Consider the following 26,519-nt stretch of genomic DNA (forward strand, 5'->3'; position numbering starts at 1 on the left):
GGTCTGGTCCTGCTTCCTCTCCCAGCTCCCCTCTTCTTCCTCCACAGCGCTTCAGCTACCTCAAACTACTGGGAGGGCCTCAATAGGCCGCCCCCACCCATTTCACAGGGAACCACTGCTCGCCTTTCCGGAAGGCGAAGAGACGCCACCCTCCCACTAAGCTGTGGAAAGTTCAATTTCTCTGGAAAATTGAACGCCCCTCCACCACATTCACACTTCATCTTCTTTTCCTGCTTTATTTTTCTCCAGAGCTTTTTATCATCCCACAGAGAAGCAATTTACCTATTTATCTTATTCCTTGTCTATCTTTCTCCCTTGGAATTAAGCGCCACAAGAGCAAGAACTTTTCACTGAATTGTTATATGCCGTATCTCCAACGGAGTATACTGTTGGCTCATTGTAGGTGCTCTATAAATATTTGTTAAATAAACAAGCAGAGTGGAAGGGGCAAAGCCTGATCCAGGTGGGCTGAAAAGAAAACGGGAGGTAGGCTGGGGGCAGTGGCTCACGCCTGTAATCCTAGCACTCTGGGAGCCTGAGGCGGGAGGATCGCTCAAGGTCAGGAGTTCGAGACCAGCCTGAGCAAGAGCGAGTCCCCTGTCTCTACTAAAAATAGAAAGAAATGATTTGGACAGCTAAAAATACATATAGAAAAAAAATTAGCTGGGCATGGTGGCACACGTCTATGGTCCCAGCTACTCGGGAAGCTGAGGCAGGAGGATCGCTTGAGTTTGAGGTTGCTGTGAGCTAGGCTGACGCCACGGCACTCTAGCCCAGGCAACAGAGCAAGACTCTGTCAAAAAAAAAAAAAAAAAAAAGGAGGTAAATATATGAAAATACTATAAACAACCCTCTATGGGTGCTTTTCTACAAAGGGGAGCAGAGAAATGGGGAGGTAGTGCATATAGGATGCGGTGGTATATGGGTGTGTGTGTGTGGGTGTGTGTGTGTACCAGAATGGTCCAGTGGAGAGTGTGTAGTCAATGATGTAGGAGGGTGGAGACATCCACTCGAGCTAAGTCCTTGATTAGTCCGAGGCAATGAGGTCTGAGGCTTAAGAGGAGGGCTAGCTCTAAAGAGCAGGCAGAGTGTTTGGTATAGACATAGCCAGAATCTGTCCTGTGGCTAACATCTCAGCACCAGGCTGGAAACGAATCCCCCCTTTCAACTCCCAAGGTGTCTCTGACTGCCTTCCCATTTGCATAACTAACATGAGATACCAGGTGGAATGAGTCAAGAGATAGACACCAATACCTATAACCTGGCAATGATCTTGTCTGGTCCTTTCTTCAAAATACCAGTTACCAAATCATAGAATCACTGCCAAAGGAGTGGAAGACCTAAGATCACCAGTCCAATCCTATTATTGTAAGTAAGAGGAAACTGAAGCCCAGGGAGGGGAAGTGTTTGTCCAATTCCTGGGTTAGTGGCCAATCTGGGACTAGATCCCAAGCCCCTGACTCCCTCTTGAAGGCTCTTCTGCAGCACGGAGCAACCTGTGCCCTGCATTGTGGCCCCCCGTGTCACTGGACAAGTTAGCACAATGGCACAGGCACTGAACACACGGCAAAGGACTTTAAAACATTTTTGTGGCATCACAGTTCCTGCCAGGACCTGCAGTGGCAGGTCCACCTCACGCAGAGAACCCAACTCCAAGCATGTCACACCCATTCCCCAGAGCCCTCCCCAGCAGGTTCTCTCATGCCCTGCCAGGGGGAGGACACAATGGAGAGGCTTTTAGAGAAGCAGTTTGACAGATCTGAACAAAACCTAAAAGCTGCACTCCTTTCCAACTAGCACTTTCACATCTACAAGATTGTCCTAGGAATCGCCAGTGAAAGCAGGCAAAGATGTATGTGAGAGGCAACTCGTTGTAACTTTGATTATGCAGGTTGAGTATCCCTACTCCATAAATCCAAAATCCAAAACACTCAAAAATCTGAAACTTTTTGAGCCAACATGACGCTCAAAAGAAAGGTTCACTGGAGCATTTCAGATTTTTGGATCAGGGATGCTGAACTGGTACAATGCAAATATTCCAAATCCCAGAAAAATCTGAAATCCAAAACACTTATCGTCCCTAGCATTTTGGGTAAGGGATACTCAACTGTAAAAGTAACAAATTATGTGCACACCTGCATTTATGTTACCTTGGGGCAAGGGATTGGGAAGACTTCACTTTTTTCCATCATGCATTTCTGTATTGTTTGAATTTATTATGACTATGTACCATTATTTTTATAATTCAAAAGAAGTAAAGATTAAAAGGACAAACAAAACCTTCTCTGATCTGGAATGATGTTATGAGCATGGCAATGCGAATTACTTTATGTTTTGTGCTTATTTTTATTACTGAAATTTTTATACTGAACAGATATCAAACTTTACAAAGATATCAAATGCAGTATAAAAATTCCTTCCTTGTGTTCTTACTGCCTTCAAAATAAGGAAAAATGTCTCACCCACTGAGCAGAGACAGCAAATTGTCCCAAACGTCCATTCTTCCCTTCTTCTATAGCAGTGGAACACCTAACTTTTGAGTCAGGTACATATTGCTCAGAATACCCACTACATTTCCCAGCCTCCCTGGTGGCCAGGTAAGGCCACATGACTAAGTTCTGGCCAATAGAATGAGAGCACAGGTGATACATGTGCAGCTTCTGGTGCATGCCCTTAAATAACAGGGCTGTGCACACTTAAGAGAAATATAAATTAAAACTACACTGAGATACATTTCTCACCTATCAGATTGGCAAAAATCAAAAGCTTGAAGCAGACTCTATGGGTGAAATTATGTGGAAACAGGGACTTATACATTATCGATGGGAATGTAAAATTACACAACCCCCTATGGGTGGAAAATTTGGGACTATCTTCAATGACAACATGTTTTATTTACCCTCTGACCTAAGAGCAATTTCACCCCTAGGAATTTACCCTAAAGATAAACCCTCAATAATACAAAAATACATAGTCACAAGGTTGGCATTATTTGTAATTACAAAATATTGAAAAGAACCAAAAGCAAAAGTTCATCTATGAAGACTAACAGAGTACATTATGGTCCCCCCACTCAATGGAGTACTGTGAAGCTATTAAAAAAAAAATGAAGAAGATCTTTGTGAAGTCATATGGACTGATTTCCAAGATATGTTGTTAAATTTTTTGAAAAGTACAAAAGAGTATATACATACAATGTGCAAACATTTGGGTAAAATGGGAGAAATGACGAGAATAGAGTGGAAAAGATAGGAGATGCGGGGGTAACACCACTTTGAGTATACCTTTTTATATAATTGTGACTTTACAGTCTTGTTAATAAGGCTTACATACTCAAAAATTAAATGACATCAGCAAGAATGGGGAAAACAAAACATAAACAAGTAAATAAATGGCACTGTATTTCAAATAAATAGAATGACACAGAAAAACAAGAATTAATCCAAGTAGCTTTTAAAAGCAGTGTTTTGTAAACCCTCCATCAATAGCCAAAAAGAAAAACATTAAGCTCTACTGTGGTAGCCATGGAGGTGCATCGCTCAGACTGCCCTTCAGGAAAGCCTGCTGCAGGAGCAGGGGACAGCCACACCTTCCCGGCCACCGCACCCTCCCGGCCACTGCGGCATGGATGTCTCGGCCACCCAAGCCTGGGCTGCTCTCATTTATATTTATAAATGTATATATTTACATTTATTTTATATGTGTTATTATATATTTATATTTATTTTATACTTATAAATAAGAATAAATAAATCACGAGGTTATAATGACATCATATATATGAGATAGATATAAACGCAGTGGGTGCATATGTGTGTGTGGATTATATATACATCTTCCAGCTCTGTCCCCTGCGAGGAATAAAGATCAGCCATGCCCCGTGTCCCAAGAGCAATGAGCACACCTAATACCCAGACTTTGGTTTGCAAATTCCATTAAAAGGAATCAGGTAAAGACATGTCTACACAGAGATATGTACAGCATTATTCATAATAACCAAAAATCCAAACATTTTAATCCAAATAGGCATTGACTAGTCAATAGATGTTTTAAAAATATAGTATATTTATACAATAGAATACCATTCAGCCATAAAAAGGAATGGACCACTGGTACGTCCTACAACATGGATGAATCTCAAAGACATGATGCTGACTGAGAGAAGCCTGGCACGAAAGGCCATGCCTGCGCTATATGATTCCATATAGATGAAATGTCCAGAAAACCTAAATCTAACAGAAATCAGTTGCTGCCTAGGGCTAGAAGTAGGGAGTAGGGATTAACTGTAAACGGTCAAGAGAGAGATTGTGAGAGATGGAAATGTTCTGGAAGTGGACTGTGGCGATGGTTGCACAACCCTCTCAATTGACCTCTCCCCTGCTTATTCTTGTAGCCTCATGTGTCATCCCTTCATTCCACTCAATGTGTCCCAAATGACCCTGTGCTTTTAGGCCTATGCTCAAGCTATTCCTTCTGTCTGGCTAATCATTCCTATCAGTCCCCACCTATGACAGCATTATTTATGCTCCATGGCCCAGAATCAATCCTCTTATGTACTCTCATTAAACGTTCTTGCACATCCCTGAAAATCCTCTTCACTCTAATTCTTCAGCAGTGTCTATGCATGGCTGTCCCCTCACCACTGGACAGTGAGCTCCTGTGGGGCAGGGACCAGGTCTTATTCTTCTACAGCACCTAGCAAAGTGTCAGGCACATCATTAGCATTTGGCAAATGAGTGGGTGGATGGATGGATGGATGGATGGATGGACGGACGGATGGACGGATGGATGGACAAAGCTATTATACGAAGAACAAGTGAGACCGAAGCTAGTGGAAAAGGTACAGGCTGTTTTAAGCAACAGATGAGCCAGTTGTTAGGAAAGCAATTTTTTAAAATCCATGAAACAGTGACTATGTGTAAAGGGCAAAGGTGAAGAAGATGACCCATCTCTTACCTTCATCAAGCAGCCAGCAAACACAAGGAAGCCTTTGGAATGCAGGTGTTTGGCCAAGGAGAACCCAAATCCAGAGTCACAGCCTGTGACCAGGACAGCTTTGCTGCCAACCTGTTTCAGAAGGTCAGACCCCACGTTAGAAACCCAAGGTCCTGAGGCAGAGTGACCAGGCTTCCCACCCTCTGGGCAGTAATGGTGCTTCCTGAGTGGCCCAGGCCCCACCCCCGAGTGTGGAGAAGAACCGTGGTATATGGAAAAAGCTAGGACTCATGATCAAGAGATCAGGTTTTAACTCAGACTGTCAACACTAACAGTGTTGCTTGGAGAAATCACTTCTGCTTTCAGAATCTCAGCTTCCTCACCCATGATCACCATTATCATCATTGTCTTCATCATCTTTATCATCATAGCTAGTGTTTTTTAAATACCTACCATGTGCAAGGCACTTCGCAGGGACTATTTTTGTTTAATCCTCACAATAGCCCCATACAGTAAGTATGATTACTATACCACGCTACAAGTGGGGAAACAGAGGTATTTTTTTTAATGCCCAATGTAGTTAGTGATAGAGCTGGAATTGAAATCAAGGCAGAGATCCCAGAGTCTAAACTCTTAACCCGTAAGTTGCTGGGTGGGAAATGGGAGTTCTGGCTCCCTCCGGATCTCCACTGACACCTTCCTCATTACTGCTTCCCGCATGTAGAAGGGTGTGTGTTCTCACTGATGGGGGCTTTGCGGGAGGGGTAAGGGAGAAAGTGGTTCTGAATGTCCTGGAAGCACTAAAGCCCTACTCTGAAGGTAGCTCAGGGCCAGGAGGGTCAGGGGGAAGGGCTATGACCATCCAACTGGTGCCCAGGTAGCTGGGCTTCCACTCACCGGGTCCACCTCACCAGCATATGTCCGGCTAACTGGGCTAAAGGAGGCAGAGCAAAACAACAGTGGGTGTCTGCAAGAGAAAAGGAAGCCATGAGCATGGGGCTATGGTCCCACCCTTGTGGTCCCAGACCTTGTTCCCAGGGCAGAAGCAACTGGGAAGACCCTCAGCCACCACCCAGCATAAAGTAGCATGACCGTCTCCCCACACCAGGCTCCTGGAGACAGCTTGCTGGTAGGGCTGAGCAAGAGGCCCTCTTTCCACCAGCGTCGCTAGGCTGCTGGAAGGTGAGCCCGCATTCGCAGTGGCTATCTTTTCCACTGTACAGCAAGGACCTTCCTGAGCATAAAACCAGTCCAGAAGCTACTTTTGTTGGGAGGCCCTGTCAAAACTTGACTGTTTTGTGTCTCACTCCGATGAAGTTCCAGTTTTTGCTTTCCAAGGTGACATAAATAGGTAATGTTTCAGACTAATGCAAGCATGCACTATCCTTTCAGTGATACAGCTTTGTTAAAGCCTTCTGCAAATTCAGTGTCTTAACTCCCAGTAGGTTAACCTTCCTATCCCCAAAGCTCTGTTCAATTCAACTTTTTATTTTGAAATAATTGTAGATTCACATGCAGCAAAGAAATTAAGAAATACTACAGAAAGATGCCAGGTCCCTTTTACCCAATTTCCCCTAATGGCAGCATCTTACAAAACTATAGTACAGTATTACAACCAAGATATTGACATTGATACAGCAAAAATACAGAACATTTCCATTGCCCCAAAGATGCTTCATGTCACCCTTTATACCTACACCTATTTCCTTCCTATCCCACCCCGTCTTTAACCATTAATCTAGTCTCCATCTCTATAATTCTGTCATTTCAAGAATATCATACAAATGGACATTTGTATGATTACACAGTATAATGGGAACTGGTTTTTTTCATTTAACATAATTCTCTGGAGATTCATCCAGATGTTGTGTATCAATAGTTTGTTCCTTTTTATTGCTAAGTAGTGCTCCATGGCATGGTTACGTGTAACACAGTTTGTTTAACTATTTACCCACTCAAGGACATCTGGGTTGTTTCCAGTTTGTGGATATTATGAATAAAGCTGCTATTAACATTACTCTATGGGTTTTTGTGCACATGTTTTTATTTCTCTTGGATAAATGCCCAGGGGTGTAATTGCTGGGTCACATGGTAGTTGCATGTTTAGTTTCTCACAAAACTGCCAAACTGTTTACCAGAGTGGCTGTAGCATTCTCCATTCCCAGCAGCAATTATGAATGATCCAGTTTCTCTATATCCTTGCCAGCATTTGGTGGTGTCACTGTTTTCTATTTTAGCCATGCTGAAAACTATATCATGATATTTCATTGTGGTTTTAATTAGCATTTCTCTAACAGCTAATGATGTTGAACATCTTTTCATGTTTATTTGCCAGCTGTTTTAGTCCATTTGAACTGCAATAACAAAATGGGGTGACTTATAAACAGAAATTTATTTCTTACAATTCTGGAGGCTTGGAAGTCCAAGGTCAAAGTGCCAGTAGACTGTGTCTGGTGAGGGTCCACTTCCTTCATAGACAGATGTCTTCTCACTATAGCCTCACATGGCAGAAGAGCAAGGGGTCTTTCTCCGGCCTGCTTTATAAGGGCACTAATCCCATTTCTGAGCTCCCTGCCTTCATGACCTAATCACCTCCCAAAGGCTGTAACTCCTAATACAAATATCTTGGGGGTTAGGAGTTCAGCATATAAATTTGAAGGATACATAAACATTCAGACCATAACACCACCTATATATTCTCATTGGTAAAATGTCTCTTCATGTCTTTTTCCCATATTCTAATCGGATTGATTGTTCTTTCACTGTTGAATTTTGAGTTTTTAGATGTTTTGGATGCTAGTCCTTTGTTACACATGTGATAATGCATAACTTTTAATCTGTAACTTTCCTTTTTATCCTCTTAACAGGGTTTATTACAGAGCAAAAGTGTTTCATTTTGATGAAGTCTGATTTATCCATTTTTCCTTTTATGGGTTATGCTTTTAGTGTCAAATCTCAGAACTCTTTCCCTAATCCTAGAACCCAAAGATTTTCTTCTATTTTTTCCTATAAGTTTTATAGTTTTATGTTTTACATTTTAAGTCTATGAGCAATTTTGAGTTAATTTTTATAAAAGATGTGAGACTTAGGTCAAAGTTTGTTTTGTTGTTGTCTTTTGCTTATGAATATCTAATTGCTCTACCACCATTTTTTGAAAATGTTATTTTTTTCTCCATTCAATCACTTTTGCACTTTTGTCAAAAATCTGTCGGGCATATTTGTGTGGGCCTATTTCTGGATTCTCTATTCTGTTTCATTGATCTATGAGCTCCTATCTTATTTTTCTTCTTCAAAATTGTTTTGCCTGTTCTATTTCCTTTACTTTTCCACATAAACTTTAAAATAATCTTGTCTTTAGAAAAAAATCTGACTTCAGATTTTTTTTTTTTTTTTTTTTTTTTTTTTTTTTTTGTTGAGACAGAGTCTCACTTTGTTGCCCAGGCTAGAGTGAGTGCCGTGGCGTCAGCTTAGCTCACAGCAACCTCAGACTCCTGGGCTTAAGCGATCCTACTGCCTCAGCCTCCCAAGTAGCTGGGACTACAGGCATGCGCCACTATGCCCGGCTAATTTTTTTTTCTATATAGATTTTTAGTTGTCCATATAATGTCTTTCTATTTTTAGTAGAGACGGGGTCTCGCTCAGGCTGGTCTCGAACTCCTGACCTTGAGCAATCCACCCGCCTCGGCCTCCCAGAGTGCTAGGATTACAGGCGTGAGCCACCGCGCCCGGCCCTGACTTCAGATTTTGATAGGAATTATGCTAAACCTGTATATCAATTTGGGGGAAATTGACATCTTTACTTTGTTGCATCTTCTAATCCCTGAATACAGTAAAGCATCCTATCCATGCTTTGTTATGTTTACATCTAAGTATTTCTTTTTTCTAAGCAACTATAAATGGTATTGTTTTTAATTTTGATATCCACATATTCATTACTAATATACAGAAATACAATTGATTTTTGTGTGTTATCTTGTATCCTGTGACCTTGCTAAACTTCCTTATTAGTTCTGGGAGTTTTTTGTGGATTCTTTGGGATTTTCTATGCAGACAATCATGTAATCTGCAAACAGGGAATTTTATTTCTTATTTTCTGATCTATAAGAATTTTATTTCCTTTTCCTGCCTTATTGCACTGGCTAGAAATTATAGCACTGTGTTGGATAGGTGGTGAGAGCAAATATCCTTAGCTTGTTCCCCATCTTAGGAGCAAAACATTCAGTCTCTCACTATTAAGTATAATGTCAGCTATAGGTTTATCGTGAATCTTCTTTACCAGGTTCAGTGTTTTTTTCTTTTCTTTTTTTTTTTTTTGAGACAGAGTCTCACTCTGTCACTGTGGATAGAGTGCAGTGGCCTCAGCCTAGCTCACTGCTACCTCAAACTCCTGGGCTCAAGTGGTCCTCTTGCCTCAGACTCCTGAGTAGCTGAGACTACAGGTGCATGCCACAATGCCTGGCTAATTTTTCTATTTTTAGTAGAGATGAGTCTGGCTCTTGCTCAGGCTGGTTTCCAACTCCTGAGCTCAAGCAATCCTCCTGCTTCAGCCTCCCAGAGTGTTAGGATTACAGGCATGAGCCACCACGTCCAGCTTCTATTTTTCTAAGATTTTGTGTCATCAGTGGGTGTTAAATTTTGCTTTTTCTACATTGCTAGCTAGGATAATGTGATTTTTCTTCTTTAGCCCATTCATTTGCTGGATAACATTGATTTCCAAATAGTGAACCGTTCTTGGATCCGTGGAATAAACCCATTTATTCTATCTCACTGGGCTGGTCCTTTGGCTAGAGAGAGCAGACTTTTTGATATTTTTGAGACAGGGTCTGCTCTGTCGTCCTGGCTAGAGTGCCACCCCGTTTATATTACCAGACATTTTTAAAAGTAACAAAAAGCTTTCAGCAAAAGAAAGAGCTTATTTCAGACTGACTTGTTGTCAGACATTCTCTAACACCTCTCCATTCTCAAGTATATCCAGCCCTGAACCTGACTGACTCTGGGCATGTAATACCAGGCTCTACCACTCATATCCAGCTGTCAATGGCACATTTTTACTTTTCCAGAGAGCACAGGGCTCCAACTCTCCACACCCAACCTCTGAGAGGCAGAACCCTAACAAGGTGTGTGAGGCAGGGCTATGAGTACCTCGGGGTAGCTCCAGCTGGCATGAGAGTACTCTCCTCGCACCGCTTGTCTTCTCAGCCTTTCCCTCTGGGCCACTGCTGGGATTGCCTCCCCCTGCTCCAGTTTCTCTCACTGTGGAGCTCCTACAGTTGCTAGGGGATCCCTGGCTTGGGGCTGCTTCTCAATATGTAGGGGCCTTGGCCCTGGGAAGGCCTTAGCACCTCAATTCTCAAACTTTAGTTAAGAAGCACCTGGGAGCTTGTTAAAATGCAGACTCCCAGGTCCCTCCCATTGACATTCTGGTTCAGTAGGAAGGGGTGGCCCCTGGGAATCTGCGTATTTAACTCACCCCAGGTGATTCCAGTACAAGAGGTCCTTGGGAAGGGCTGGTTAATCTAGGTCCAGAGCAATTGTTCTCAGGTTCTCCTCCCTGGTTTTTATTAGAATCACTTGGGAATGTAATCATAGCTGTGTGGTTATATTATTAAAAAGGGTCCTTGTTTAGAGACAGATACTAAAATATTTGTAAATAAAATATCATGCCTAGGAATTGCTTCAAAATAACCCAGTAAGGGGAGGAGTGGGCACATAGATGAAACAAGGTCGGCCATGTGCTGATAATTATGGAGGCCTAGGGGTGGGGTACACTAGGGATCAATATACTACTTTCTAATTTTGTATATGTTTGAGATTCTCCATAAAATGATTTTTAAAAAAATCACAGGGAAGCTTTTTAAACTATTCCCTCACCTGGCCTCACCCCTGAACAATTAAATCAGAATCCCCAGGGGATATTTTCCCCCCACTGTGCTCTAAGTGATTCTAACCTGCAATCAAAGTTCAAAACCACTGCCTGGGGTTGAGGGGGCAGAATTTTCCCCCTAGGGGTTTCCTTTTTGAGCCTCTTTACTGCCAAAACCCTATCTCTGTGAACAAAATCAGGTCTGGGTCACAGCCCAGCAGTCAGCTGTGGTGGACACTGCTGTCTGCCTGCCCATGTCCATTCTTCTCATCTGCCTCACTAACAAAATCTGGATTTTGTCTGAGGGTAGCAATGTGCCCACTGAGTGGTCACGTGATACACCACTGGCCAATAAGGCACAAGCAGAAGCCACAATGATTGCTGGGACAGTTTTCTTTTCTGATGCAGGTGCTGCCACTTTCTTCCTCCATGTTGCCTTGCTTCTTCCTGCCTGCACTGAGGCTGGAGGTGGAGTATCATGGGACCCTGAGGTGACAGCCACCCTTAGGATGACAGAAAGAAGCAAGGAGCTTCTTTGTTTCTTCCGGACCCTGAAGCCACATCAGCCCCAGACTTCTAGGGATTTCTGCTCTCTTAGAGTGAGGCAATATTAACCAATACACTGGCCTGCCAGGGCTAAGAGTGTCCCTAAGGGGTTAGGCCCAAGCCCCATCACATAAAATAGTGTGTATTTCCCTAGAGGGTCCTCTCTGCTCAGAAGGGCCCTGCAGTGGCAGCAAGCAGCTGGTCAACCAAGTCACTTAGACCACTAGTTAGGCCGGTCTCACAGGTGGTACAAGTTAAACTCAGGCTAGTCAGTACACTTTCTGAAGAGTGGAATCCCAAAAGGGTGACTGCCAGATTTGGAGAACAAGAGCTTCCTGACTTCTGCCCTAACCCAGAAGCAGAATCATGGAGTGGAAGAGGTGCAGTCAGGAACTTACCCAAGGGACTGTGAAAGAACCTGCTGGTCCTCAGAGCCTTGGCATCTGGGAACTTGCCAGGACACATTTGAGAGCTTCCCCCCATGGCTGGGGCGTTAATTCTGGCTTCTTCCCTCTCTTACCAGCCTGCTTTCTATCCCTTTTATCACCCCCATCATGAATCAGCAATAATAACCAGTAACCCAGCCTTCTGCTCAGAGCAGCCATGAGTCGATTTAACAGGCTTAATCTAACAAGGTGGGTTTAAGACGGACACAAGTGGCAGCTTGTGCACAAGTGCAGCTCGGGGGGGGAAAGATGGCCTCACAGCAGCATCAATGAAAAAAATTTAGTCTGGTTGACCAAGAAGCACAAGTGTGATGTGGCTGCCAAAAGAAGCTACTAATATGTGAGCCTAGGCTTGACAGGGATGAAACTGGGATAAGGGAGGCAAGAGCCCTTCTCTGCCCAGGTCAGGCTGCCCCTGGAGTATTACGTGTCACACTTGGGCTGGCAGAGCTGAGCACTGGTATGTGTGACCAGGATCCAGGAGGTAGTGTTCTGAGTGGGGAATGAGTCAGTAAGCCACCTGCCCCAGAGGGTGCCAGAGCCAAAATCTGAGGGCCGTGCAGAGCCAGTAAGCATAGCGGGTTGTCAGGTGTTGGGGCAAGGGCTGGGGCCACATCAGGCCACTCCTGGGGAGGTTTTCATCTGGACAGAGGCAGGGACTGGGTGACCCCTGCTCTGAGGCATGTAAACAACAGTGGGTGTTTTGCTTGGGGCACCACATCTTAAGAAGGGGCACAGGCTAAATGGAGATCATTCCAGAAAGAGATCTGGATGCCGAGTGGGGAAACCATGGGAGATAGGCAATGAAAAAACATGCAGATGGAATAAGAGAAGGCAGGTTTTGGGGTGGCCTAGTGTCCCTGGGGAGACAAGATTAACTTGTTTGGTATGAATACAGAGGCAGACCCAAGAAGAAGGAGTGGGATTTACATGAGAAAAGATTTTTGCTCAGTATGAAGAACTGTGCAACAGACCTGTCCAAAGACAGGAGGCCTGCTGTGAGGTACAGACCTCCCCGTCACCGGGCACATTCCAATAGAGACTGTACGGTCACTTGTTAAGGATGCTGTTGGCAGGATTCACCCACAGGTGCGGACTGCAGTATGAAGCCCTTTGCAACTGAGATTCAAGCCAAATGATCAGGCCAAATTTTCCCCCACCACTGAGACCCCCTGTCAGATCCTGGGCCCAGGGATCACCCACCATGCCAGCCTCCTTCTGCACCTGGGTCTCCCTCCATACTGCCAAAGCCTTCACCCTAAGGACATTTAATGCACTCTGACTCAGCTCTGCCCTGACCACTCTGTCCCCCACGCCACGCCTCTCAACCTAACCAAGTTACTTCTCGATCCATCCAGAAGATTCAGAATTCCCTGTGACAGCCTGTCTTTCCTCTCAAATGAGCCAGAAGCTTTACTAATGCCTCACTTCCCTTTAATTTGAGGACAAAACCTTTGTAAAATACTTTAACTTCTTTTGGGATTAGTTTCTCCTTTATAAAAAATAATTTCCAGAAATCTCTAAAAGCCACAATTAAGACAGATTTTGCCATTTTTATGAATCACTCACTGGAAAAAAAAAATTACAGAAAATCACGTTTCAAAAGCCCTTCAACAGAGCTAGGCTCCATCCCTTCTTGGATGGCAATGGCTTCCTGCCACCTCTGCAGAAGGGGCCTTTCTAAACTCTTCTCATATGGTGTCCTCTGAGAGTTGAAACCCCATCTCCAAGCCACCCCTCTGTATCTCTTGGAAATGCATTTAAGCAAATGCTGCTAAAAGCATGTTCTTCTAAACATATTTATTGACATAGAAAATATCAATTTTCTAACACCTGGGACTTTGAATTTAACCTAACACTCAATTTCACTCCCCTCAAATATAACAAAGAAACAGGCATTTCTTATGTTCTCCTTCCTCAGGCTGCAAAGAGTAAAATGTGGCCGCAGAGCCCACTGAACCCCCTTGGAAAAAGCAATTCCAGAAGCTCTCAGAGAAGAGCTGCCTAATCTGTACTCAATGCTTCCTTTAATCACGCAAACAGTTCAGCGAAGTTTCAGGACATTTTAGTTAACTGGTTTCACATGTAAAATTTGAAAAGCGCAGTTATCCAAGTGACCAAAGTAATGAGACACTTGAACAAGATGAACATGATGGACCTCGTTACACATGACGCACCGCTCACTGCCACAGGCTTCTTGCCGAGCACGCACACGTGAGGAAGTAGCACACAAACCAATGTGAGAGACGGTCTGCAAAATAACCAGCCAGTACTTTTCCACAGTGTCAAGGTAATGAACAAAAAAGATTGAGGAACTGTCCCCAAAAGGAAGCGACTAAGGAGACATGACAACTAAATGCAATGTGGGATTCTGGATTGTAACCTGGACCAGAAAAAGGCCCATCCTGGGGCCACTTGGCAAAATTTGAGTAACGTCTGTAGATGAGTTAATAGTGTTATGTCAAGGGTCGTTTCTTGATTTTGATCATTGCACTATGGTTGTGTAAGGTGTCAGCATTTGGGGAAGTTAGGTGAAGGGGATCTGGGGAACTTTTGTACTATTTGTACAAATTTTGTACAAGTCTAAAGTGATTTTTAGAGGTTTTTAAGAAGCCATTGTGAAAGATATTCTTCTTTGCTCTGTGAGTCCTGAGAAAGTCTGTCTTCCGAGGACATGTTTGGGTTTCCTTTGCCTGTAGACACAGGTACTGAGAGACATCTCATCACCACCTGCATCATCCATGTGTGAAAGGCTCTGCTTGCCCAGAAAGTGTGATCCTCAAGGCCATCTCCATCCTTAGTTGCTTACCTTGATCCATTTTCTCTATCACAGACACTTAGGGTTTTTCTGGGCAGCTGTGACAAGGGTCTGGAGATGCGGGTGGCCAGCATTGTGGCAACGAGAGGTTGAATGGCCACTTCCTCCTGGTGGTTCTGAAACACAAAATGCACCCTCAGCATTACCTTGTTGCCTTCAGGGGATTAGCCAGAGTGGCCATGCTTCTTTCAGGCTGTGAGAGTCAAACAGGGCTGGCACTGTTCCACCCAGGTCCAGTCCTAGGCGCAGACAGTCCCCTCCTGCACCTCTCTCTCAAGCTGCAGCCCCATGTGATGGGAAAAGTCAGGAGCCAGGGTGTCTGGAAACCTGGGTTCTGGCTCTGGCTGTGCCACGCATGCACTGGGCAACCCTGGACGGGTCATCACCCACTTGTAACTTGGAGAGGTTGGCACAGAGCAGAGATCCCCAAACCAGATATCCACTAGAAGACTCAGGGACTTAACCTCTTGGGGACTCTGACTCAGTGTGTCCTGCGCCTTGTCTGTGTTCTTCATACCTACCAAAACATCCACCTGTGGTGACCCAGGGCACCAGCCTTCACTGCTGATGTGCCCCCATGCCTCTGCAGGCAGCTTGTCCAGCCCCACGCCACCCACCACGTGACCCAGCTCTCCACCTCGCTGCCCCGGCCCCGACAAACACAGGGGCTCTGGCTGAGGCTGAGTTCATCAGTGACTCATTACAGCACGGAGTTGGAGCTACAAAATGAGAGACTCAATCAAAATTAAAACACAAGCACAATCTTCCCCCTCCCTCCACACTGGAGGTTAAATCAACCTTACTACAATATGTCCATGTATCCCTTGGTGCCTTAAGGCTACTTAGCACCGTGACTAGCCATGGGTTACTAACTGTCAGTTAACATGTGCAGTTAGCTGCCCTCCTATTCTGGTAAACAGTGCCTTCTCCAGGCCTAATGGAGGGAAGGGGGAGCTGAGTGGGAGTTGAGTGAGGCCAGGAGAGCCCGAGGGAGCTGTTGTTCTTCCTGGTAAACGGGTTCTGGCCTCTCCCTGCTGACCTGGCTGTGGTGTGTCACATTGTTCTCTCCAGTCCTGAGGCCCTGCCTGGGAGGCAGCTCCCGCCCGCCTGTGTGCTGCCACCCCAAACCTGACTGTTACCAGCCTCCTGGGCCAACAGGTCAGCAGCAAGTTTCTTCACTGGCCAATGTGCACGGCGGGAGGCAGGTGGAGGTGTGTAATCTGTTTAATCCTCAGGAAAGGAAAGCAGGCAGGGGGCTTTCGGCTTGTGTTATCTTTGTGCTTCTGCCCCCACACACCACACTTTGCTGAGATCCTTATAACACCAGTCAGTTTATGCAACTCCCCTGCTTAAATCCTCCCCTCCATGCCTGTTGGGGCTGCCCTCCGCCTCCCTTTCTAACCGCCCCTTTGCTCACGACACCGTGGCCAAGGCTGACCTTCTGACAGTTCCTTGCCAGGCTGAGCTATCTCCTGCCTCAGAGCCGGGCCTTCGCTCTGCCCTCACCCTGGATGCCAAGTCCTCTGACCCTTTAGGCCTCAGAGTGGCTGTCCCTGACCCGCTTGCTGAAGTAGCGCTCGTACAACACACGGAGGTTGCTGTCTCTGAGATCACTCCCATAGCACTTATCTTAATCCAAAATTAGCTTGTTTATTTCCATTACCTTCCCCTAATAGATCATAAGCTCAGTGAGGCCAAAAGCCTCATCTATATTGATCATCAGGAAATCCTCAATGCCTAGGACAAGGCTGACACAAGGAGGCTCTCAGGAGTGGAAAGTCAGCCTGTATTCTCCCTAAACACTAAGTTCTCAAACTTGAAACGCTACTCATTTGCCTTTTGGTTTAGGAAAAGAAATATTTGTGTGAGGCAGGTGCTGTAAGGAGAAAGCAGAGGACCTGTGGGGGTGGGGGACAGTCTTGTTAGCCTTGAAATGCTGTACTTAGCTGTCCCAGGATGACTGGACTCAGGGGGGTTGATCCCCAGGAACTGAACTCATAAGATACAGTTACAAAATAAATCAATCTGTAATCTCACATATCAATCTGTAATCTCAATGAAAGTTTTCTCATGATAAGAACACTTGGGTCTGCTCTCAAGGGCAACCCCTCCCCACTGTCAATGCATAACTCATGCAAAGCACGCCCCCTCAAAAAAAAAAAAGAAAGTGTGTGCATCCTTGTCCTGGTGCTGGCTCGCCATATTGCATTCTGCATGACTATCTTGCAGAGGACATAGCTGGCGGCCTTCCTGTGGGTGGCAGCAGCATCTCCCCTAAAAGAGGCAGACATTCCTAGTACTGACATTCTCAGAAGAGGCAGGGCATCCACAGGAAACAGGAGCACAGGAGGCAGGCCTTAGGCAGGAAAGAGGACTCCTGTGTTTCTGGACATGAAATCTAGATGGACCATTGGCACTACTAAGTGGGAGGGGAAGGTACTGTTCCACTGAGGAGGGTAAGCTAGGTTTAGGCAGGGACCTCGCACTGAAGAGCTTAAGACCAGTGAGCTCCTGTATCAGATCCCAAAGTCTAACAACTGGCAGCTTGCCTCCAACATGCACTACTTAGCTGATTTGTCTGGCCAACCTAGTGTTTTAAAAAGCAATGTAACTAGGCAGCTAAGTTATGCTGGAACTCAATACAAACAGCTTGCACCTACCGTCTTAAAACTACCCACATCACCTTTGTTAATTGCCTGGACACTGTGGTCATTGGAGTTTTGAGATCCCTGCCCAGACAGATCTATATTATCCTTTGGCCATTTCCCTCTGATCATTTGGTATAGTCGTGCTTGAAAGTTCCAGCCCAGCTCAGCTGTGCATGATAACTGCACGGTCAAGGGGACCATCCTTGAAATCACCCAAAAGGGAAACATGACAAGTTTTAAAGCCCTCATTCAGAAAGACATCTACCATTCCTTTGAGAGGTAATCATTCTGGAACAAAAGAATTATATAGGAACATAAAATGATACAGTAGACAATGTTCTTACCACCATTTTATCATAAGTGCAGATGACACTCCTATAGCTTGTTTCACAGAGACCTTCATTAAAGGCCAAGGATTTGACTGCATAGCCCACTTCAGCACAGGCACACCTAATGCAGACACCTTGATTAGTCTGAGAGACATTCTAGTCACCAGATTAGGCTGATGGCCAGTTCTCGTCAGATAACATATCACACTCTTTACAGTGGTCACTTCCTGGAGGTCTGTCCTGCTCACCTGACCCCCTCTCCTCTCAGACCTGTCCCTCCCCCACAGATTTGGCCTCTGCAGCTGTAGCTGGACTGAGAGACTGCACCCTTGGCTATGGAGGACTGGGCCAGGGAGAGACACCAGACTCAAGATGAACCAACCCATCATTCTGTCCCCTGGCACTGTGAAAGAATGCCAGCCAGCCTCTGTGGGGCAGGGACATGTGCTCTGGCTGCTGGGGAGGGCAGCTACACTACATTGGGCCCTGAAGCCAGAGAGAAAGGGAGAAAGCCAATCCAATCTGCAGAGAGAGAGAGAGAAAAGACACACATGCAGAAAGCAAAAGAGATGGAGGTGGAAAAGAGAAAAGCAACAGCAGCAGCTGCCCTCCTGTCTTCCAGCTCTGTAAGGCATGCTGTGTCTTTATTCTCTGTGTTTTTGAAGCAAGGTTAAAGTTTCTGTTACCTGGCACCAAAACAATATTGACTAAAACGCACTAAAGGTAGGTCACACTTTGGTCACAGTGGCTTCCTTGCTGTCCTGGGAACAGGCCAGCTCCTGCTACAGGGCTTTTGTCCTTACTGTTCCCTCTACCTGGAACACTCTTCCCCCAGTATCCACAGGGCTCACTTCAGTCCTCTACTCAAATATTTACTCAGTAAGACATCCTTGGCCACCCATCAATTCCACCCCCACCCTGACATTTTCTATCTCCCTTCTCTGCTTCCTGTTTATTTTCCTCCTTGGCACTTACCATATCATAGCATTTTACATATTGTACTTATTTATCTTATTTGTTGTCTTTCAGTCCCATTAAAATGCAAGCTCTTTGAGAAGAGAAATTTTTGTTTTGTTCACTGTTGTATCTCCAACACATAGTACAGTTCCCTGCACACAATAGGCACATAATATTTCAAAAAGGAGTTTTAAGCAGGGGAGTACCATGAGCAAACTTACATTTTAATAAGATAACTTTCACTGGGTTAATAACAGATTGAGGATGGACAAGAACAGAAGCAGGGAGACCAGTTAGAAGCTATGGATGTAATCCAGGGCCACAATGTAGCCTAGAAGTAAAAAAAAAAAAAAAAAAAATGACATTAGCACAATTGATGAATTAAGGAGCCTTACTATTCACAAGTGCTTACCACATTTCAAATCAGAGTATATCTAGTCCTCACCTGGCCCCCCCCCATCATATCTGCAACTATATTTTTCTCATCTACTCTTATTAAACCATTTCTACACCACCCCTCAAGAAGCCCTGTACTTTCCAACTTCCATACTATACCAAATCCGTCTTCATCTGCCCAAGTCCTAGCTGGTTCAAATAACACCTACTCTAAGCTGCCTTTCCTAACCACCTAAATAAAAAAAATCAATCTTTTGCCCAATCTACTTCCTTCTGTGCCTTTGTAATATCACTTTCCTAGTCAGGATAGTATTAGACGGATTTCTGTTTATAACTATTCACAAGCCCCCAACCACCAATCCCCACCTGGACTGTGAGCACCCCACAGACAGAATCCACATGTAGAATCACTGTCTTCTGGCTCCTCAAAATCTCTACTCTGGCACCTGCCAGGAAGTGGAGACTCTATAAAGGTGTATTGAGTGAATATGAAAGCTATGCAAATTTCAAAGGTCAGCCTTTTGGCTTGCCAGGTGTATGTATGCTCTGTACAGGGCTGGCCTCCAACGGATCTAGTAAAAAGAAGGGCATTTGCTCGTCACAGCGGATCTTGGCGGCAGAAGGCCTGCAGGCAGCCTTCTGTAATGGAATATATGCCTCTGCAACCCCTCAAAGTATGAACGGCGGGTGACTCTGCATCAGCTGACTTTGGGCAGTTAGCCGACTGGCTGGAAAAAGCTGCTCAGAATTCAACGCCAAGCTCAGCGCCAAACCCTCCCCCAGCTGGGCGCAGTCTTATAGTGGCCGAGCGCAGGATGCACGGTCAGGCTCCCGCAGGCCCCTTCAGGTTGCCTAGACCCACTTGGTCCCAGGCCCCCTCCAGCGCGCAGGCGCCGCCTAGCTCCGCGCCGTGGGCAGCGCAGCCAATCCCAGCGCCGCGGTCCCTAGTAGCTAGCTGGCCGGCGGGCGGGGAGCCAAAGGGGCTAGGCCAGGGGCGCGCTCCTCATTGGGCGAGGCGGCACCGCCCAGACAAAGCCCCGTAGTCCTCGCGCCAGTGAGCCACCGTGACTCTGGACCCCGCCCCTAGCCGGCCGACCCGGGCCAGCCGCCACTCCAGCATCCCCGGCAGGCCCCCGACCTGGCCAGCTCCTCCTCCTTCCCCGGCTCTGCGACCCACCCCGCCCTTCAGTAACCACCGGCTCGGGTCTTGCTCAGTCGTGTGGACTGGCAGCCTGACCGCTATCCGGAATCCTTCCCGAGTGCTCAGTGGGCGGGAGGGAGAGTCCCCCAGACCCCCGAGAACACAGCCTCGGGGAGGACGCAAGAGGAGGGTGAGGGACGCGATCCGAAACGGGGAGATGCGTTCGGGAAGGGAGCAGCACCGAGAGCCCCGGGCTGGAAGGCACGACTACGGGCTTCGGTCCTGGCCTTTCACTACGATGTGACCTTGGCCGGTTCCTTCCCATCTTGGGGCCTGGGGCAGGGAACTATGAGTCCCGAGGGTTTCACCTGGGAGCCGCTGGGCCGCGTGTTCAACCCAGGGCTTCCTCCTACTGGGCACATTATTCCGAATAATAAACGCCAGACCGTGCCACTGGAGACGCGGGGAGAGGAACCCGGCAGGGCAGCGGGTGGGGACCACCTGGAGTTGAGACTGGTCTGGGCGAGATCGGCCCATCCTCCTATCTTTACCCTGCCGCGGCCACAGGGCTCGGCCTACAGGGTGCGAAGCACCTTCCCCACCCTATCCCGGCTACTGGGCTAAGGGGCCGCGCCTGGACGAACCGAACGAGCACAGGGCGCTGGGCCGCCCCACCTGAGCTGCAGAGACGCAGACCCTTCCTCTTATCCAAAACCGGATGGGGGCGCTGCCGTGGCTTCCTTCTCGAAGCCCCCTACCGGCTCTCCGGCTGTCTCCCGCCTCTGCCACCCGGAGGCGCCTGCACACTTCGAGTGCGCGCGTTCGGGCCGCGCCGGGCGGGGCGCGCCGGTGGGCGTCGCGGGGCGGGGAGTGCTCCTGCGCCGCCTCCTTCGCCCTTGGTCCCGGAGCGGCCCGGCCCTCCTCCCTTGGAGGTCCTCCATCTCGCCGGTCACCCAGCCAGGGATTAACCCATTCCTGCCCGTCCATCTTGGCTCCAAGCCGGGAGCAGATCTCCACCTCCATCTCCCTTCCGGACGGCGGGACGGCGGGGAGGGGAGGCAGAGGGTGCGGAAAGGTTTCAACCCCCGGACTGTGGGCGGGGAGAAGGTGCCACTCCTAGAAGCAAGGAAAACCCTGGTGAGGACGAGGTTCCTTCTAGGTCCTGTGCGTGTTTACTGTCTTTAGAACTCATCAGGGTGGGTGGGTTGGTTGGTTTTTAAATTTCTTTTGATCAGATGGAATTTATTTAAAGATTTGCTCCTAAGAGTCTTTAAAAATAATTTAAGAATAGCAAAGCTACCCCGAGTTTCAACAGTAGAACACTGGAGGGCAATTGGCCACAGGTCAGGCTGCCCTGCCAACCCCTCTACCCCCCAACACACCTCAGTTTCCAGGATGAGAAACAGGCTGAGGAGAGAAGATACCAAGGCGAATTAATGGCAGAGCAATGTTTAGGTAAATTACAGAAAAGGACTGAATAGAAACGGACCAGGCGGATAAAAACGGGATGGAATTACCGGCCTGGAGGGGCTGTAAAGAAACCTGTTAGCTCCCTTCCATGAGCTTCTTGAGGGCTGAGGCTGTGTCTTCCTTCTTTATCCCCAGCTCCTGATGCATAGAGCCTTGAAGACTGGGAGAGTCAGGAAGGGAGGATGCACTTGGTTTTCTGTACCCATTTCACAGACTCGAGCCAGCGTATTTGCTTCAGGGACGGGTGTTTCAGAATAGTTGTTCCGTACATCGTACTGATACCACAGCGATGACAATAAATCGCTACAGGTTACGCTTTGAGGATTTTGCATTGCTGGAAAAGTAGTTAAAGGAAGAATTAATCTTTCCACCTAGGAAAACCATAGATCGTGATTTTGGACTGAGAATTAGATGGAATTATAGTTCTACTTATGGAAGACAAAGGAAGGACATTTGACCTCTCTGAGGTACTATCAGTCACCTCCAGTGGCCTCACGTCTTCCCAGCCCAGCTGTGCCGTGGCAGCCAGCTGCACACAGGTGTAACCTGAGAGCACCTTGCCTCAGCTGTACCTGGTATCTCCCTGCCTCTCTGTCACTGCAACCTAGGACCCTTGCAGAACCCACTGCCCATTTTGACACATGAGCAAACCTGGAAGTGCAAAGGAACTAACACCTCATAGGAAAACCTTTGACCAGATGGGAACTGCTGGAAAAATATTCCACTCTTCCATTCTTCTGGTGGGCAATTCTGAGGTACATTCTACACAGCTCCTAAAATGATAACATGCCATTTGCCCGTAGTAGTGATCAACTTGATCAATTCAATAACGTCCCCTTAATTGCCTTTCTGTTTCCTTCCTTCGCTGTTTAACTCTTCCCAGTCCTCCCTTCCCATTCACTGGGATTTTGTTACGTAGCTTTGAAATGATTCCAAACACATAGTTTGCTAAGTGAGTGACATGTTTTGCTGATAAGAACAGGGAATGAACTCCCCCTTCCCAAGAGAATGTTACATCACACCTTATCAGACCACATAAGTGAGTTAGTGACCTCAACTACTGGACTCCAAAACATATGAGCTCAAGATTTTGACAGATACTTTGAGAGCTTGGGCTGTGGCGGGGCTACTCTGTCAACCTTGGAGCTAGTCTCTGAATCCTTGCCTCCTAACACCAGCACCGCCCTCCAGCATAGAGGGACCTTGCCTGTCTTCACGGATCTCAGTTGTGTTGGTCAAGCTGTTTCTCCAGAGATGCTCTCCTAGAAAGGTATGCCTCAAACCCTGATCAGGCTTTATACCCACAGAAGCCTGCTTCCTTTCTAATTGAGCAATTGAACTTTAAAATTGGACTCGAATTGAAATCAGAACTCATCCATTATGTGGTTAATGTACCTAGTCTAGTCTATCAAGTATATGCCCTGTGAGATTTGCTCTTGTTATGCTCCCCCTTTTCAAGAATTGTGAAAAAAGAATAATCTCTCTGTATGGCAATAAACCATGTGATTTGTGAAATCATACTTTGATCATCACCTTATTTTAACCATACAAAACAGATTCATTCCCAAATAAACTACTGTACAGAAGTCCTTGCTCAGGCTCTGCTTTTTGGGGGGAAGCCACATTAAGCCAATGGTTAACCCAAAAGTGGCATCTCAGCCTGCCTTTTAGATCTTGTTGTCACCAGACCATTCCCAACCCTGCTGATGAGGGGTTAATTGATTTGTTTGGTTTGGGCTTTTGCTCCTTTATTTCCCAACTGCTCTGCCTTCTAGGGAATCACTAATAAACTCTCAGAGAGAGGCAGAAAATATCACAGACTCCCAGGAGAAAGGGCCAGCTGAAAGGTTGGGACTTTGAGAGTCAGACAAAGCCAGTCTTAGCCACACCTGAGACCTTTCTCCTCTTTTTGAGGCCTGGCTGTTGATTTTGGAACTGGAGAAACTGTCAGCAGGGACTGTGGGAACCAGGTCACTCCCAACACAGCATATGCCAAGGTTCTGTCTTCCCCCAACCCCTGTAAGAGCAGCTCCTCTCTGCCCAGATATGAATACAAGGCCTCAGACCAGGGTCTTCAGCACCTAGCACATCTCCCCTCAGCACCAAGAGGGTGTTGTTGCAAATCACCAAGCTAGGTTTGGGAGGAAAATAGCCCTCCGTCCCTGCCTTCAAGGGGAGAAATGAGATATGTACATAAGCTAAGTGAATCATTAGAAGTTCTGTAAGTCTTCTATAAGACGGACATATAAGTGTGGTCAGAGTTCTGACGGGGGTTCAGGGTAGGCTTTGTAGAAGAGGTAGTATCCTGAAAGATTCTCAGAATGAAGCATCTCTAAAATAGCCCCCCGCCCTGACATACCACGGTGTTTTCTCCTGGCCCTGGATCAGCTCCTAATTGCCTCCTAGTTCACACCCTTCTCTGATACCAGCTCAAGCTAATCATTTCCCAGCTGCTCCCTTGCTGGATCGGGCACTGCCTCATTTCTGAATGCCCCTGGTCTTCTCTGCCCTCAGTGTTAAGTGTCAAATACTGGGCATTCCAGGTAAAATCCTGCCCTTAGCCGGCCACCTCCAAGTCCTTGAGGAGCCCAAGGGTGTAGCACACTGGGGGATAGAGAACAATAACACCATCTACTGCCCCCTCCCCCCGCCCCCCGGGTCTTCTGATTTGATGCAACTGAATTTTCTTGAAAAAAAACTGTTTTTGCTGGAAATCATGGCCTTAATCTGTAGAATTCCAGAGGTATCTAGTAGCTTTTTCTATAATTGCCGTGAAGGAAAGAAGAAGACTGATGTGCTGCTTCTAAAACAAAGCTGTGGGGGTGCTCAGAATCTAGCATGTTGAAAAGAGCCCTGACAGTTGATCCGAACATGACTACAAAACTGAATTCTGCAGATGATTGACACCTGGAGGAGCCGCCACTAAGTGGCAGTGACTGAGCAAGTAAAACAAGGGCTTGGCCTCAAGGGGAAAAGAGTGGCACTCCCCTCTGTCTCTGTGCCCTAATACATTTCAGTAAAATGATTGTTTAAGTCGCAGCATTTTGTGTATGGAGATGGGTTGTCTAGAAATTTAAGCAAAGTTCTTTTGAGGCTATCGGCATCTTTGAAGAGGGAACAATATGAGAGGATAAAAACTCAACTGTGCCCCACTTCTGCCCATCCCACCATGAGCTACACATCCCATAAATTCATTCATTCAGTTTACATTGCTTGTGCCCTCATTAAATCCAGGGATTGCGCTATGTTCATAGAATGCAATGATAAATCAATGCAGGTCCCTGTTTTCAATAATACTACACCTTAGCAAATAATGGCTGATCACTATGTACCAGCCACTGAGCCAAAAGCCTTCTATGTATTATTTAATTAATCTTGCAATAATCCTAAAAGTAACCTAAGATTATCCCCCATCTTGCAGTTGAAGAAGTTGAGACCTAGCGGGGTCAAAATCCTTGCCCACAACAACACAACTAGGAAGTGGTAAAGACAGATCTCACCCATCAGTATAAATGGACCTTCAGTTCAAAACACCCTCACAGAAACATCCAGAATAATGTTTGACAACACAAGAGGCAGATCCCACCCAATTCTGTCGTATGCAAAAGACTGGACTTTAAGCACACCACCAATTGTCCTGAGCTGCTTTCTTTGAAGAAAGGGATTAAAAAAATAAATCCCAGTTTTTAAGGCTATCTGGAGTACAAAAATTTTTATAACCAGTTGTGCACCATTTCTGTGGGTAATCCAACAGAAGCTGGAATTTCTTTCAATCAGTACAATACAGATGCCAACTTTGGATGCCCTCAACTAGGAAAAGTTATAGATTCTAGTTAAGTATATAAACTATGAAAGACAAAAAAAAAATGGGACAAGATTCTCAACCCCTAACTCTGATTTAATTTTCTGAACTGAAAATTCTATTTTTTTCAGAGAATATTTAATATATTACAATAAGCTGTTTTTAAAAACAAGATACAAAACCATATGCTTATTTTGGTTAATTCTTTTCCCAATTTTTTCCCCAAAGAATACATATTTCTGCTATTGCTACCAGAACACCAGACTGCTATTTCTTTTTCTTTCTTTTCTTTCTTTCCTTCCCTGCCCCCTCCCTCCCTCCCTCCCTCCCTCCCTCCCTCCCTCCCTCCCTCCCTTCTTTCTTTCTTTCTTTCTTTCTTTCTTTCTTTCTTTCTTTCTTTCTTTCTTTCTTCCTTTCTTCAGAGCCTGCTATTTCAAGGAGGAAATCTAAAACAGAGCTGTTGCCTCTCTGTTTTAGTTGCCAGCACCTCTTTCCAAAGGCCGAGTCACTCCTCTCCTATCCCCTCTCCTTCCACCAGGCCCCACCCAAGCCATCTGCTGGGAGCTGTCATGTTCACCTTTCTCTCACCTTAGCCAGTGGGTGCTGCAAAGCTCCCTCAGCACAATCAGCACGCAGGATCCTCTCTAGACAAGTGACCAACCAGACACTCTGAAACCCTCTTAATTCTCAATCGACAGGATGTAATAGACACCCACAGACACCTCTTCCAGGCTTGCTGTGTAGTCTTTCTATGCTTGCCTGTAGCTGGGAAGGGAAATTCTCACACACATGTGATCAGTAAAGCTACCTAATGATAAAGTATAATTAGGGGTTCTGGATGTTTGTGTATTTGTCATTGAAAAGGCAAAGTTCAGCTTTGTAACTGTTTGATTTAAGCTTAAAATGTCTGTGAGTTTGGCTTTCTGACAAGCAGAAGGTCAAGGGTAGATGCTGCTGCTTAGGGATACATTTAAAAAATGATGCCAAAGGACAGCTCTTGCTGACTCCAGCTTGAGCTTACCAGGGGTGTGTGGGCACGAAGTAGCACAGGAACTGGCCTGAACACGATGAGAAATATTCAGAGAGTGCCCTGAGCATGGCCCAGAATCAGGACCTGAGAAAGATTTCAAGACAGGGAGGCTTGCAAGAAGGTGGGGCCAAAACCATT

General features: G+C 46.1%; 1 protein-coding gene across 2 annotated transcripts in view; it reads right to left on the reverse strand.

The window, feature by feature from the left end:
* BDH1 (3-hydroxybutyrate dehydrogenase 1) overlaps positions 1 to 26,149 on the reverse strand; it is a 39,637-nt gene extending 13,488 nt beyond the window's left edge. The window contains exons 1-4 of one of the 2 annotated variants that reach the window (XM_069475194.1): positions 25,940 to 26,149; positions 14,600 to 14,724; positions 5,833 to 5,902; positions 4,957 to 5,067 (exon numbers count right to left, since the gene is read on the reverse strand). In XM_069475194.1, coding sequence (XP_069331295.1) covers positions 4,957 to 5,067; positions 5,833 to 5,902; positions 14,600 to 14,682 — 264 coding nt within the window. In that variant the 5' untranslated portion in view covers positions 14,683 to 14,724; positions 25,940 to 26,149. Of the gene's footprint in view, positions 1 to 4,956; positions 5,068 to 5,832; positions 5,903 to 14,599; positions 14,725 to 20,754; positions 20,917 to 25,939 lie in introns of those variants that run through there. The other variant, XM_069475195.1, reaches the window with a different exon arrangement.
* Between the last annotated feature and the right edge of the window lie 370 nt (positions 26,150 to 26,519).

Source organism: Eulemur rufifrons, chromosome 7, assembly GCF_041146395.1.
Source record: "Eulemur rufifrons isolate Redbay chromosome 7, OSU_ERuf_1, whole genome shotgun sequence".
Classification (NCBI taxonomy): domain Eukaryota; kingdom Metazoa; phylum Chordata; class Mammalia; order Primates; family Lemuridae; genus Eulemur; species Eulemur rufifrons.